Source organism: Coregonus lavaretus (genome assembly GCF_964263955.1).
Source record: "Coregonus lavaretus genome assembly, chromosome: 25".
NCBI lineage: Eukaryota > Metazoa > Chordata > Actinopteri > Salmoniformes > Salmonidae > Coregonus > Coregonus lavaretus.
Window position 1 is genome coordinate 36,157,751 of NC_140012.1, and position 16,327 is coordinate 36,174,077.

At 48.9% G+C, this 16,327-nt stretch overlaps 2 protein-coding genes across 2 annotated transcripts in view; one reads left to right on the plus strand and one right to left on the minus strand.

Annotated features, from left to right (window-relative positions):
* The window catches only part of LOC311100980 (inactive heparanase-2-like), a gene marked incomplete at both ends in the record, with an annotated part of 123,360 nt that overhangs the window by 82,062 nt on the left and 24,971 nt on the right, over positions 1-16,327 (plus strand). Inside the window, 3 exons of the mRNA XM_084141985.1 lie at positions 3,814-3,907; positions 5,442-5,548; positions 6,468-6,582. Of these exons, the coding sequence (XP_083998111.1) occupies positions 3,814-3,907; positions 5,442-5,548; positions 6,468-6,582 (316 nt within the window). The remainder of the gene's footprint in view (positions 1-3,813; positions 3,908-5,441; positions 5,549-6,467; positions 6,583-16,327) is intronic.
* On the minus strand, positions 8,413-10,414 carry LOC311100979 (protein C-mannosyl-transferase DPY19L1-like). Its single transcript, XM_084141984.1, has one exon. It carries the CDS (start codon positions 10,385-10,387, stop codon positions 8,489-8,491), a length of 1,899 nt encoding a protein of 632 aa, XP_083998110.1. The 5' UTR covers positions 10,388-10,414; the 3' UTR covers positions 8,413-8,488.

Here is a 16,327-nt window from a genome sequence, read left to right on the forward strand (position 1 = left end):
GGCTAGGCCACTCCAGGACCTTAATGTGCTTCTTCTTGAGCCACTCCTTTGTTGCCTTGGCTGTTTGTTTTGGGTCATTGTCATGCTGGAATACCCATCCACGACCCATTTTCAATGCCCTGGCTGAGGGAAGGAGGTTCTCACCCAAGATTTGACGGTACATGGCCCCGTCCATCGTCCCTTTGATGTGGTGAAGTTGTCCTGTCCCCTTAGCAGAAAAACACCGCCAAAGCATAATGTTTCCACCTCTATATTTGACAGTGGGGATGGTGTTCTTGGGGTCATAGGCAGCATTCCTCCTCCTCCAAACACGGCGAGTTGAGTTGATGCCAAAGAGCTCGATTTTGGTCTCATCTGACCACAACACTTTCACCCAGTTCTCCTCTGAATCATTCAGATGTTCATTGGCAAACTTCAGACGGGCCTGTATATGTGCTTTCTTGAGCAGGGGAACCTTGCGGGCCCTGCAGGATTTCTTCACGGCGTAGTGTGTTACCAATTGTTTTCTTGGTGACTATGGTCCCAGCAGCTTTGAGATCATTGACAAGATCCTCCTGTGTAGTTCTGGGCTGATTCCTCACCGTTCTCATGATCATTGCAACTCCACGAGGTGAGATCTTGCATGGAGCCCCAGGCCGAGGGAGATTGACAGTTATTTTGTGTTTCTTCCATTTGCGAATAATCGCACCAACTGTTGTCACCTTCTCACCAAGCTGCTTGCCGATTGAGAGGTGGTCAAATACTTATTTCCCTCATTAAAATGCAAAATCAATTTATAACATTTTTGACATGCGTTCTTCTGGATTTTTTTGTTGTTATTCTGTCCCTCACTGTTCAAATAAACCTACCATTAAAATTATAGACGGACAATTTTTTGTCAGTGGGCAAACGTACAAAATCAGCAGGGGATCAAAAAATAAGACACCTGTCCACAGAAGCAATCAATCAATCAGATTCCAAACTCTCCACCATGGCCAAGACCGCACTCCACACTTCCCTTTCCCACCTAAACGAAAGGAACACCTACACTACCGGTCAAAAGTTTTGAAAACACCTATTAATTCCAGGGTTTTTCTTTATTTTTACTATTTTCTACACTGTAGAATAATAGTGAAGACATCAAAACTATGAAATAACACATATGAAATCATGCAGGAACCAAAAAAGTGTTCAACAAATCAAAATATATTTTATATTTGAGATTCTTCAAATACCCACCCTTTGCCTTGATGACAGCTTTGCACACTCTTAGCATTCTCTCAACCAGCTTCATGAGGTAGTCACCTGGAATGCATTTCAATGAACAGGTTTGCCTTCTTAGAAGTTAATTTGTGGAATTTCTTTCCTTCTTAATGCGTTTCAGCCAATCAGTTGTGTTGTGACAAGGTAGGGGGGGTATACAGAAGATAGCCCTATTTGGTAAAATACCAAGTCCATATTATGGCAAGAACAGCTCAAATAAGCAAAGAGAAATGACAGTCCATCATTACTTTAAGACATGAAGGTCAGTCAATACGGAACATTTCTTCAAGTGCAGTCGCAAAAACCATCAAGCGCTATGATGAAACCTGCTCTCATGGGGTGGCAGTTAGCTTAATGGTTAAGAGCGTTGTGCCAGTAACCGAAAGGTCGCTGCTTCTAATCCCCGAGCCGACTAGGTGAAAAATCTGTCGATGTGCCCTTGAGCAAGGCACTTAACCCTAATTGCTCCTGTTAGTCGCTCTGGATAAGAGTGTCTGCTAAATGACTAAAATGGGAGAAAAAAAGTAAATGAGGACCGCCACAGGAATGGAAGACACAGAGTTACCTAAGTTAATTAGAGTTAATTGCACCTCAGATTGCAGACCATATAAATGCTTCACAGAGTTCAAGTAACAGACACATCTCAACATCAACTGTTCAGATGAGACTGTGTGAATCAGGCCTTCATGATCTAATGAATGCAAAGAAAACACTACTAATGGACACCAATAATAAGAAGAGACTTGCTTGGGCCAAGAAACAAGAGCAATGGACATTAGACAGGATGAAATTTGTCCTTTGGTCTGGAGTCCAAATTGGAGATGTGGGTGAACGGATGATCTCCGCATGTGTATTTCCCACCATAAAATATGGTGTGGGGGTGCTTTGCTGGTGACACTGTCTGTGATTTATTTAGAATTCAAGGCACACTTAACCAGCATGGTTACCACAGCATTCTGCAGCAATACGCCATCCCATCTGGTTTGGACTTAGTGGGACTATCATTTGTTTTTCAACAGGACAATGACCCAACATACCTCCAGGCTGTGTAAGGGCTATTTTACCAAGAAGGAGAGTGATGGAGTGCTGCATCAGATGACCTGATCTCCACAATCCCCCGACCTCAACCAAATTGAGATGGTTTGGGATTAGTCGGATCGCAGAGTGAAGGAAAAGCAGCCAACAAGTGCTCAGCATATGTGGGAACTTCTTCAAGACTGTTGGAAGCTGGTTGAGAGAATGCCAAGAGCGTGCAAAGCTGTCATCACGGCAAAGGGTGGCTATTTGAAGAATCTCAAATATAAAATATATTTTGATTTGATTAACAATTTTTTGGTTACTACATAATTCCATATGTGTTATTTCATAGTTTTGATGTCTTCACTATTATTCTACAATGTTGAAAATAGTAAAAATAAAGAAAACCCTTGAATGAGTAGGTGTGTCCAAACCTTTGACCGGTAGTGTATGTGGGAACTCCTTCAAGACTGTTGAAAAAGTATTCCTCATGAAGCTGGTTGAGAGAATGCCTAGAGTGTGCCAAGCTGTCATCAAGGTAAAGGGTGGCTACTTTGAAGAATATAAAAAAAACCTTGAATGAGTAGGTGTTTCCAAACTTTTGACTGGTACTGTATATATATATTTTTGTTGATAAAACATTGTATTTGGCTTTACTGCTATTAGCCCATAGAAACACATTGAATAACAGATTCATACATGGAAAAACAGAAAGTCCCAAAAGAAAAGATCAAAGGAAGTTTGTTTTAAAGTGTCTGTCCTATATCTGAGAGATATAAGAAAGATAAGGATTTTTGTATATTTTGTACCCATATTTAACCTTTTTGGGGGCACTAAACTACTTCCATATACTTCCATTAGTTTTTTTAACTGGTACCGGGCTACCTTCATACGAGTCTTGTGAGGCTACAGGCGTTTTTAAACTGGTACCGGGCTACCTTTATACGAGTCTTGTGAGGCTACAGTCGTTTTTAAACTGGTAACGGGCTACCTTCATACGAGTCTTGTGAGGCTACAGACATTTTCGTGAGAAGACCGATTTTCAGGATGTCTCATGGTCTGACAAACATCGCTGTAGGTCGGCCACATTTGAAGGCCACAATTGGTGGAAGCGGTGGATTGAGACGCAGACCATGCAAACAAATATTTGTACTATTATGCTAATTTGATTTCAGCGGGGGTGCGGACATCGACTCCAGGGGGGCACGTTATGAATTATCTTATGAAACATTCAAAAATGATGTACAATTTGTGTGAATAACTACTGTTTATTACTGGCCGTTATTATAAAGCGTTGAAAAGAGTTTGAGTTTGAGTTTGTGTGTACCATAGAATCAGACTTTGGCCTAATGAGAATGAGTTGAATATACTTCCTGATAAGTGCAAACTCTGTTTAAGTTGCAACGTGTAATAATGTAGTGAGGGCATTTGGCATCAAATTTTTTTTAAAGTGTAAACAACCTAACCATCATGTCACAAAAGACGTTACCCTGTGCATTTATCAGAAGTCACCTGTATTCTCTGTGTGTGTGTGTGTTATTGTTGTGTCTGTAGTTACTACATGGATAGCAGAGTGACCAAAGTAGAGGACTTTCTGAAGACTCGCCTGCTGGACACCCTGACTGAACAGATCACTAAAGTACTCACGGTGAGAGAAAGGCAAGGGTTGACACAAGGTCTCAGGCAGTGTCACTCATCATGTAAGAGTGGTTCAACAAATCACCTCCGTTACACGTGCCTCTGCTGATCACCTGCCCTGCTTCTCCCCTGCTCCCCTGCTGCCTGCTCCGTCCCTCCATAGGCCCTACCTCTGTATGGACACAATTCTATGGATCTCAACTCTCAGATCTAGAGCAGGAACTTCCCTCAGAGAGAAAAAGAAGGCCATAAGAACCTGTCTGTCTGTCTGTCTCTGTAGGGTGGGTCGATCGTGCTCACAATTAAGTAATAATTGCTACTAACACTATTTCCAATATAGTCACTGAGTCTCTGAGCTGGTAGAAAACACCCAACTCTTCTCCATTGTAAAAGAGAGGGAAGGATCCTCTCAAAGGCTATTTACCCTCACTGACCCCCCCAAAGCCCATTAAAACAATCAAAGAATGATGTGTGCCGCCCTACTGTGTGAGTGTGTGTGTGTGCGTGCGCATGTGTGTCAAATCAAAATCAAATCAAAGTTTATTTGTCACCTGCAACAGGTGTAAACAGCACAGTGAATTGCTTACTTGCAAGCTCTTCCTCAACAATTCAGTATTCAATATCAAAGGTAAATAAACTGATCATCCAAGCGTGTGTGAGCATGCTTGTGCTGTATGTGCTTGTGCATATTTGTGTGTCTGTGTATGTGTGTGTGTGTGTGTGTGTGTCCATTTGCTGCCAGTAGTAATGGTTATCTGGAAGCTGTTTAGAGCAGAGAGAACAGGTCCTCGGGACAGAGATCCATTTACCTGGGTTAGCTGTTTACAGCAGAGAGAACAGGTCCTCGGGACAGATCCATTTACCTGGGTTAGCTGTTTAGAGCAGAGAGAACAGGTCCTCGGGACAGATCCATTTACCTGGGTTAGCTGTTTACAGCAGAGAGAACAGGTCCTCGGGACAGATCCATTTACCTGGGTTAGCTGTTTAGAGCAGAGAGAACAGGTCCTCGGGACAGAGATCCATTTACCTGGGTTAGCTGTTTAGAGCAGAGAGAACAGGTCCTCGGGACAGAGATCCATTTACCTGGGTTAGCTGTTTAGAGCAGAGTGAACAGGTCCTCGGGACAGAGATCCATTTACCTGGGTTAGCTGTTTAGAGCAGAGAGAACAGGTCCTCGGGACAGATCCATTTACCTGGGTTAGCTGCTGAAGCTGGCTCCGGGCCAGCTCAGTCCAGAGGTTCGATCAATCGTATTATTTTTTAAACTAAATTAAACGTTCTAACCTCACATTGCGGTCACTGAACAAAGGACATTCTCATTACTCCTTTTTTTCTCTCTCTTTCTTTGATCTCATCCCTATTTTTCTGTTGTGTATCCCCCTTTCTCCACCATCTCTCTCTTTCCTCTCTCTCTCTCTGTCCCCCTCTCTCTCTCTCTCTCTCTCTCTCTCTCTCTCTCTCTCTCTCTCTCTCTCTCTCTCTCTCTCTCTCTCTCTCTCTCTCCTCTCTCTCTCTCTCCCTCTCTCTCTCTCTGTGTCTCTCAGGTAGTGAATAGCCATGCTCCTGGTAAGAAGGTGTGGTTGAGTGGAGTAGGTCCGGCGTGGTCTGGAGGAACCAATAACCTCTCTGATACCTATGCCGCTGGCTTTCTGTAAGTACAGTCAATCAATCTATCTATGAATGAATGAATCAACCTATAAATCAATCAACGTATCACCTCACTCAGGCATTATTCTCACTTGTTTGTGTGTGTGTGTGTTTGTTTGTGTGTGTTTGTGTGTGTGTGTGTGTGTGTGTGTGTGTGTGTGTGTGTGTGTGTGTGTGTGTGTTTGTTTGTGTGTGTGTGTGTGTGTGTGTGTGTGTGTGTGTGTGTGTGTGTTTGTTTGTGTGTGTGTGTGTGTGTGTGTGTGTTTGTTTGTGTGCGTGTATGTGTGTGTGTGTGTGTGTGTGTGTGTGTGTGTGTGTGTGTGTGTGTTTGTTTGTGTGCGTGTATGTGTGTGTGTGTGTGTGTGTGTGTGTGTGTGTGTGTGTGTGTGTTTGTTTGTGTGCGTGTGTGTGTGTTTGTGTGTGTGTGTGTTTGTTTGTGTGTGTGTATGTGTGTGTGTGTGTGTGTGTGTGTGTGTGTGTGTGTGTGTGTGTGTTTGTTTGTGTGTGTGTATGTGTGTGTGTGTGTGTGTGTGTTTGTTTGTGTGTGTGTATGTGTGTGTGTGTGTGTGTGTGTGTGTGTGTGTGTGTGTGTGTGTGTGTGTGTGTTTGTTTGTGTGCGTGTATGTGTGTGTGTGTGTGTGTGTGTGTGTGTGTGTTTGTTTGTGTGCGTGTATGTGTGTGTGTGTGTGTGTGTGTGTGTGTGTGTGTGTGTGTTTGTTTGTGTGCGTGTGTGTGTGTTTGTGTGTGTGTGTGTGTGTGTTTGTTTGTGTGTGTGTATGTGTGTGTGTGTGTGTGTGTGTGTGTGTGTGTGTGTGTGTGTGTGTGTTTGTTTGTGTGTGTGTATGTGTGTGTGTGTGTGTGTGTGTGTGTGTGTGTGTGTGTGTGTGTGTGTGTGTTTGTTTGTGTGCGTGTATGTGTTTCAGGTGGCTGAACACTCTGGGCATGGCAGCGATGCAGGGGATTGACGTGGTCCTGCGACACTCGTTTTTTGACTATGGATACACACATCTCGTAGACCAGCACTTCAACCCACTACCGGTTAGTCTCACACTCTGCTCTCCTTATCATCGTGAAGCAGCACTGGACAAATCATTCCTTTATATTCTCACTGTATAACAAGGGAAAGTTCATTGGAGGTATTGCCACTCTGGTTAGCTACTCTTAGTCCAGTCTTCAGTGTGGCTTTGGGCAGCTACTCTAGGTTCATCACAGTCCTCTGTGGCACCTCGCGTTCTTTCCCCAGTGTTCTTTCCCGTGGGAGCTATTAGGCCAGATGAAAGGCGTTTAGTGGTGTTGACTGGCTGGACGAGGGGGCGAATCACTGTGGAACCCTAGCCCTTTGTCAAGGACCAGGATGGTGTCACGACTCTCCCCTTCCCCCCATCACAAAATGTTTGCCCCTCTGTGTGCAGCGCTGGGCTGGTGACAGATCTGCACAACCTGAGCTGTAGATGCCACAAAAGGCTGCTACTCCCCCCTCCGGTACTGTCTGCAATGGCGCAGTCCAGTCCTGGCTCTCACCACTGCCTTCTGCGGTTGGGATTGGACCATGCTGGATCAGGGGTACAGGACTATGCTCAGGGCAAGCTTTATGCCCAACTAACCATTGGCTGGATGACAAGTTGATTAGTTGAATAAGGGGTTTTAGTGCTAGGCTGGGAAAAAAGCCTGCACACCGTGTGGGTCACCAGAACCAGCACTGAAGGAGTGTTTACTTGTTAAGGGTTCTGCCAGAGATTGAGACATCCAAGACTCTTTGATCCAGACAGAGTCAGTGATACTGTAAGGGGTGGTGTGAGGTGTGACCCAGGTACGGTGCAGGATAGACAATAGGCTGTAGGCAGAGATGGTGAAACAAGGATCTTTACTGGTGGTCCCAAAGCCACGATACAAAACAACGGACTTAACACGATAAAAGAAAGGTGGAGCAAATAAGTCTCCAAAAACAGGCTGACAGCCAAAATACAAAATAGTAACTATGACTGAAATAATAAAGAAACAGGGAGAACACTTCTCGAGTACCTGTACATACTTCTCCGATTAGTACTGCTGAGCATAGAGAAACTAGCAGAGAAAACTGAGCAAGGGAACACAGGGAAGTGAGGGCATAAATACACAGGTGTACACGTAGACACAGGTGACACCAATAGGATGATGATTAGTCCAGACTGTGAGTGAGGAGGTGCCTGAGGTTGTCAGAGGATGACACCTAGTGGGTAGCTCTGGAACTGCGACCCCCTCCTGTAACAGTGCCCCCCCCCTTCCCACGGCCCAAGCCGTTCCTCCAGGTGGAGGCGACGGAATGTTGTTCTCAGCCCTGGGTCAAGAATGTCCCTCCTGAGCACCCAGGACCGCTGCTCCGGCCCATAACCCTCCCAGTCCACCAGAAATTGGAGACCCCTCCCCATCCGCCGGCAGTACAGGATCCGGTCCACAGTAAAAGCCGGCTGAAAACCGGGGCCGGGCGACGCCTGCGGTTGGCCTGATGTTGAGACCTGACCAGTGCCCGCTTAAGCGCCGCCCGTACCTGCCTCCAGGTGCGGTGACAGCGACTGATTTACATTTACATTTTACATTTTAGTCATTTAGCAGACGCTCTTATCCAGAGCGACTTACAGGAGCAATTAGGGTTAAGTGCCTTGCTCAAGGGCACAGACAGATTTTCCACCTAGTCGGCTCTGAGATTAGAACCAGCGACCTTTCGGTTACTGGCACAACGCTCTTACCCACTAAGATACCTGCCGCCTATTCCCTATATAGTGCACTACTTTAGACCAGGGTCCATGGGGCTATAGTCATAAGTAGTGCACTATATAGGGAATAGGGTGCCATTTTGGGATGCATCCTCAGTTAGGTGACAGTAAAGGAACTATATAAAAACAGCACCAGGCCGGAGCCGGTGGAAATACTAGAAGGTAGCACCAAAAACAGGCCGACCCTGCTGTTATCTGAGGTCTTTAGCTGCTTTGGGAACTTTTAGGACTTTGTAAACGTTGTTGTGAAAGACGGTAGTAAAGTGGGGCCTGGAGTCCCTGGACATGAGCGTACAGAGGGGGACTTTCCCAGCGTTCTGAGGGTCCTCCACGTCCCAGATCTCAGGCATACTGCAGCCAGGCCTGGAGCGCCGGGTGCACCACGAGTCCTCCAGGACAAAGTAGTCCACCTCCAGCTGCATCAGGTTCCTCTTCACCACCTCGGCAGACTTGCGGCTGTACATGGCGTACACCAGCTTGGTCCTCTCTCTCAGTCCAGCGTCCTCGTAGTGTGGGTGGTTGACGATGGGCCGGCCGGCTGACAGCTTCACACTAGCCATGGTGGGCATGGCTCCAGCAAACACAGCGTTGGGCCGGGTGCTGTCTTTGATCCAGTCCAGCAGCTGCTCCTGGGGTAGGTTGCTGAATTCTCCCATGATGCCCCACTGGGCCTGCAGGTTGGCCGCCCCTTGCATGGCCATGATGGACAGGATGCCAAACACCATCATGTGGAGCTTGAACTTCTCCCCTATCCAGCCAAACAACTGTTTGGAGCAGATCAAGGAGGCCATGATGCACATGTGGGGCGTGAGGAAGAGCTTGAGACGCATGATGAGCATCGCCAGCACTGTAAAGGCTATCAACTGTAGGCTATGGTACACCAGCTCTCCTTTTGCTAACATTTCTGGCTCTTCGTCGTCGTCGTCATCAGGTTTGACAGAATACTTCTCTCCTTCCCTCAGGAACCTCACAACATCCTGGATCGTCCGTCCTGCTATGACAGTAACCACCAGCATGTTGATGGGAAGCAGCAGTGTCTTGATGTAGCGCAGTGGGGTCTCAATTTCCATGAAGTCAAACTCAGCAGCACAGGTATACATCATGGTGTCAAAGTCCTTGTAGCTGGTGAACTTGGACTTTATTAAGCTACTGATGTGAGCATCATCAGAAGCTCCAAAGATGGCTGACAGCATGAACTTGAGAATGACCGTAGAGACGACCCATACCAGGCCCTGCATGACCCATGTGATGAGGCCAGGTTTGAAGGCTTCTGCAAATTTGTCCCGCAGGGCGATTATTCCCCAGATGGATACCAGCGAGGAGGCGTAGAATGATGTCAGCAGCATGGAGTTCCCGAACATCAGAACAAAGCACACAGCAAGTGTGATCATGTGTGTCACTAGGAGGGACTGCATTTTGGTGGGGCTGATGTATCCCAGGATGTACGAGGCAAAGAGAGAGGCCACCTGGGTTAGCAGCACAAACTGGGCAAACTGCCAGGGAAGCATGAAGCACAAATTGGAGATGCCCAGCGCCCACATGGCCTTTCTGCTGGGGTTGCGTGTCCGGAGGATGTGGGTGAGCAGTAACATCTGCAGGACCAGGAAGGGATAGGAGAAGCTCTCCCTCAAGGGCGGAGTCCACATGACCCGGGTGCTCTCTCCATGGTTGAAGAAGAAACACAGCACCGTGACCATGCCCCCAAGCCGACTGCCACTGAGGTAGGTCCCGTATATGAAGAACAGACTCATCATCAGACCGTTGAGGAGGAACACAAAGGTCACGTAGAAGTAGGCGGGGTCACCCATACCTTCACAGCCGTCCACTGCAGCCATACCCTCTCCTCTATTGATGGACCAACACATCTTGGTGGGGAGTCCAAAGAATTCCATTATATCTGTGTAGATTCTGTACCAGCTGGCCAGGACAACCTCTGGATAGAGATTGAACCTTTTCAGTGTGTTTATAACCAGTGGGTACTCTGTAAGCCGATCGTTCATGACCAGATACAGGCCGTTGAGAAAAGTTGGGGCCTCAATGATGGTCTTGAAGTAGGAGTAGTATAAGCCCATTTCTGTCCGAAATGCCATTTCCTTTTCCAGTCCTGACAGATGTGAGAAGTGACTGATGTGGGCCAGGACCAATGGGACCGCCGCCTCCTCCTCTTGCTCGGGGTATGGGGGGGGGGGGGGGTTGGTATCCGTATTGGCACTGGAAGGGGGACAGGCCGGTAAACGAGCAGAGTAGGGTGTTGTGGGCGTACTCCGCCCACATCAGTCGCTGACTCCACGTAGCTGGGTTGCTGGAGGCGTAGCACCTCAGCACCCCCTCCAGATCCTGGTAGACGCGCTCCGTTCGACTGGGGATGGAAGCTGGAAGACAGGCTGACGGAGGCTCCAAGGCAGGTGGCGAACACCGTCCAGAACCTGGAGGCAAACTAAGGGCCCCATTCTGACACCACATCTTGGGGAAGGCCGTGGACCCGGAAAACGTGCTGCACCACCAACTTAGACGTCTCCCTGTGCCGACGGGAGTTTGAGAAGGGGAATGAAGTGGCCAGCCTTCGAAAACCGGTCCACAACGACCAGGATGACTGTGTATCCATCAGAGGGGGGGTAGGGCGGAAATTAAATCCAGCGAGATGTGGGACCAGGGGTGCTTGAGGATAGGCAGGGGTCGGAGCAGCCGTGCAGCGGGCTGACGTGAGCTCTTCGTATGCGCGCACGCCGGGTAAGCGGCCACGAAGGCGAGCATATCCCCCTCAGCTGATGGCCACCAGAACCTCCTATGCAGGAACTCCAACGTCCTGGCGCCCCCGGATGGCTGGTGAGGTCAGACGCGTACGCCCACTGAAGCAGTCGCGAGCGCTTCGCCTTGGGGACATACATCCTCCCCGATGGACCTCCGCCCGAATCGGGCTCCCGCCGTAGCGCTGCTCTGACCAGCCTATCGATTCCCCACGAAACTGGGGCAGCAATTACGCCGTTGGGGACAATGGGGTCGTCCCTCTCCACCAGGTCCACGGGGACGAACTGCTGGGAGAGCGCGTCAGGCTTGGTGTTCTTCGACCCCGGACGGTATGAGATCGTGAACCGGAACCTGGTGAAGAACAATGCCCACCTGGCCTGGCGCAAGTTGAGCCTCTTGGCTCACTGAATGTAGGCTAAGTTCTTATGGTCAGTCCATACGACGAATGGATGGGCGGTCCCCTCTAGCCAATGCCTCCACTCCCCCAGGGCGAGCTTGACCGCTAACAGCTCACGGTTCCCCACGTCGTTAGTCCGCTCTGCCGGGGACAGCCGACGGGAGAAAAACACTCAGTGGTGAGTCTTACCATCCGTGAGGAACTGCTGGGACAGGATTGCTCCCACCGCAACGTCTGAAGCATCCACCTCCACAATGAACGGTAGGGACGAATCAGGATGCCCTAGGACCGGGGCCGATTTAAAGCGTCGCTTAAGCTCATCGAATGCGTTCCCCGCTTCCGGGGTCCAGGCGAAGGAGCGCACGCTCGTCTGGGTGAGGGCTGTCAGGGGAGCGGCTAGGGAGCTAAAACTGCGAATAAATCGGCTATAAAAATTTGCGAACCCTAAAAACCATTGTAGTTGCTTGAGGGAGGAGGGCTAGGGCCAATCCAGTACCGCGCTGACCTTGGCTGAGTCCATCCGTAGGTCCCCCTGGGTGACGATGAACCCCAGGAAGGAGACTGTCTCCATGTGGAACACGCACTTCTCCGCCTTGACGTAGAGCTGGTGATGGAGAAGGCATTGGAGGACCTGCCGAATGTGCTGCTGGTGTTCACTCATGTCCTTTGAAAATATTAGGATGTCATCCAAATACTCGAAGACGCTGTGGTCGAGGAGGTCCCGGAGCACATCATTGACCAACGCCTGGAACACCCCAGGCGCGTTGGCTAGACCAAACGGCATGACTTGGTACTCGTAATGCCCACTGGATGTGTTAAAAGCTGTCTTCCACTCGTCCCCCTCCTGAATCCTCAACAGGTTGTAGGCATTTCGTAAGTCCAGCTTGGTGAAGATCCGGGCTCCCTGCAATGACTCGAATGCCATCGTCATCAGGGGGAGTGGGTAGCGGTTCTTAACCGTGATGTCGTTGAGCGCCCGGTAATCAATGCACGGCCGTTGCCCACCGTCCTTTCTCCCCACGAAGAAGCCTGTGCCCGCAGGTGAGGTAGATGGGCGGATGTGATGAGTGCCTCGTCGATACACTCCCTCATGGCCAGCTACTCCGGCCAGGACAAGGAAAACAATCGCCCTCGTGTGGGCATGGCGCCCGGCAGGAGATCGATAGCGCAGTCGTATGGCCTGTGAGGCGGTAGACCCTTGGGACGCCTCTTACTAAACACCTCCCCCAGATCCCAATGCTCCCGGGGAACGCCTGCCAGGTCTGGGCAGGTGACAGAGTCTGTAGCCCATGACCGTCCAGGCCCATGACCGGAACCGGCTCGGAGAGGGAGAGTAATGGAACACTCCACCCTTTGGCCAGCCCCGCGTCCATCAGGTTTCCCGCAGCTCCAGAATCGACCAGTGCTGAACCCTGACGTGGAGAAAAGTCAGTGAGTCTCTGGAGTTGGGGTTTACGTTCCGGCTCGCTAGCACTCCTCCCGATACTAGCGAGCCCTCCCGTTTTCCCGGCTTCTTCGGGCATGAATCGCAGTGGTGACCTGCTTGGCCGCAGTACAGGCAACGTCCCTGGCGCAGACGCCTCTGCCTCTCCATCCTGGACAAGCATGCTGCACCCAGCTGCATGGCCTCCTCCTGAGGCGTCTCCTCCCTGAATCCGCAGAAAACCTCCGGGCTGATAGGGGGACACGGAGGAGCGCCTTGCGTCATCCCTCTCTTGTGTGCCCTCTCACTTCGCCGATTGTCTACCCGCACCGAGAGGTTGACGAGGCCGTCCAGTTGCTCAGGCAGCTCCCTGAAGGAGAGTTCGTCCTTCATCCCCTCCAATAGCCCCTGCGCGTAAAGGATGCCCAGGGCGGCCTCCTCCCATCCTGCCTCTCGAGCCCGGGTTCGGAACTCCACGGAGTAGTCCGCCACCGAACGGTCACCCTGCCGACAGGCTGTGATCCGCCTCCCGGCCTCGTGCCCCGACACCAACCGAGAGGTGTCGAACACCTTGCGTAGCTCCCGGTTGAATTGGTAGGAGTCGGAGCACGCCGGAGTTTGGTTCTCCCACTCCACAGTAGCCCAGGAAAGGGCCCGACCCATCAACAGAGTGATGATGTAGGCCACCCGGCCATGCTCCGTCGGGAACGAGGAGGGTTGTAGGCTGAATACCAGGGAACACCGGGTGAGGAATTCCCTGCAGCCCTCTGGACGTCCGTCATACCTCTCCGGAGGTGGTAGGCGGGGTTCCCGCGATGTTGCAGGCGAGACTGGAGACGCCGCTGCTGCGGCTTACTCTCCGCCGGCTGCCGGGGCTGGTCGGGTGTCCACCCGGCTCTGCATGGCGATCGTCAGCTGGCGGAGATTCTCGGTGATCTGCTGCAGGCTGTGGTCGTGTTGTTTTAGCATAGCTCCCTGCGTTGCCAATAAGCTCCGATACTGTGCTGCCTCCTCTGGGTCCATATTGGCTCAGTTTTCTGTAAGGGTTGGTGTGAGGTGTGACCCAGGTGCGGTGCAGGATAGACAGTAGGCAGTAGGCAGAGATGGTGAAACAAGGATCTTTACTGGTGGTCCCGAAGCCAGGATACAAAACAACAGACTTAACACTATAAAAGAAAGGTGGAGCAAATAAGTCTCCAAAAACAGGCTGAGAGCCAAAATACAAAATAGTAACTATGACTGAAATAATAAAGAAACAGGGAGAACACTTCTCAAGTACCTGTACCTACTTCTCCGATCAGACACTGATTAGTACTGCTGAGCATAGAGAAACTAGCAGAGAAAACTGAGCAAGGGAACACAGGGAAGTGAGGGCATAAATACACAGGTGAACAGGTAGACACAGGTGACACCAATAGGATGATGATTAGTCCAGACTGTGAGTAAGGAGGTGCCTAAGGTTGTCAGAGGATGACACCTAGTGGGTCGCTCCGGAAGTGCGACCCCCTACTGCAACATGATTCAATGCTACTGTGGCGCCAAGTTGTTAACAATGATTTATCAACAACTGGTGGATGACTAAAGAAGATGTGGAGAACTTCTTACTTTATTTAGCTGCTGCAGGGATGGGTGGTGTTCATTAGGGAGACGTCTCTAGTCAACGCTCCAAAGCTTTTTCAAACTGGGACCATTACTGGTGTCTATACCTGATGCAAAGCATGAAACATTTACTGTGTAGACCTGACATTGGGAGGTCTTGGCAGTGGCTTTCAACACATTTTTAAAATGAATTAAACGCTTTAAAAAAAGTGTTTTTAAACACTTATTCTGCTTCTACCAACCGCACTAACGATTCAATAAGAACTATGAACCGTACATGATACAGACAACATCTTGGTATCATTATACTCCTTATTGTGTGCTCTAAAATATGTAGTATGTCTTGATTCTGAAATAATTTTTTACACATTCATTTATTCAACATTAAAACATTAAATATGAATATCTCAAAAGTACCCTTTTTGATTTTGCTCATTTTAAAACATATTGTTTGGAACGATATACACTACATACATAACATTTGTTAAAGTAGGAGGCACAGAGCACCAGGTGTCCTTGGGAAGTCTATTTCCCGCTGTGAAGGCGAGAACAGCCAGTTTTTTGTGACTGCTCAGGGTAGACAGCCTATTGTTTCTGATATATATTACAGAGATCAGCACTTCTAACTGGTCCAGGCACTAGACAGAAAATAATCATGTCCAGAACTCTGATATACACTGAACAAAAAAAGTTATGCAATATGTAAAGTGTTGGTCCCAAGTTTCATGAGTTGAAATAAAAAATCCCAGAAATTGTCCATACCCACAAAAAGCTTATTTCTCTCAGATTTTGTGCACAAATTTGTTTACATCCCTGTTAGTGAGCATTTCTCCTTTGCCAAGATAATCCATCCACCTGACAGGTGTGGGAAGAAGCTGATTAAGCAGCATGATCATTACACAGGTGCACATTGTGCTGGGGACAATAAAAGGCCACTTTAAAATGTGCAGTTTTGTAACACGACACAATGCCACAGATCTTTCAAGTTTTGAGGTAGTGTGCAATTGCCATGCTGACTGCAGGAATGTCCACCAGAACTTTTGCCAGAGAATTTAATGTTAATTTCTCTACCATAAGCTGTCTCCAACGTCGTTTTAGAGGATTTGGCAGTACGTCCAACCGGCCTCACAACCGCAGACCACCTGTAACCATGTCAGCCCAGGACCTCCACATCCGGCTTCTTCACCTGCGGGATCGTCTGAGACCAGCCACCCGGACAGCTGATGAAACTGAGGAGTATTTCTGTCTGTAATAAAGCCCTTTTGTGGGGAAAAACTAATTCTGATTGGCTGGTCCTGGCTCCCCAGTGGGTGGGCCTGGCTGCCAAGTGGGTGGGCCTGTGCCTTCCAACGCCTGGCTGCACCCCTGCCCAGTTAAGTGAAATCCATAGAGTAGGGCCTAATGAATCTATTTCAATTGACTGATTCCCTATATGAACAGTACCTCAGTCAAATCTTTGAAATTGTTGCATGCGTTTATATAGTTTTTCAGTATAGATGTAGAATTTTAATTTGATCACCCTGTTGCAGGAAATGTAAAACGTGTTTTTGGCCCAGCACATGTGAAGATGTTTGGGATGTGACCTCAGCTTAGTATATTAACCTGCTTCATGGGTGGTTTGTCTGTTAAACTGATATGGGCCTCCGTCTGTTCTCCTCCTCTCTTCTCCCTGTTTATAGGTCCTGGTATGCCTCTCTTTTCATTATTTTTATTGCTCTCACCCTCCTTCTTTCTCTCTTCTACGAGATCATGTCCTCTCTCTCTCTCTCTCTCTCTCTCTCTCTCTCTCTCTCTCTCTCTCAGCTGTATACATTGTTGGATACACCCCTGGATTTCTGACACGTGCTAGGCTCTGTCTCTCTC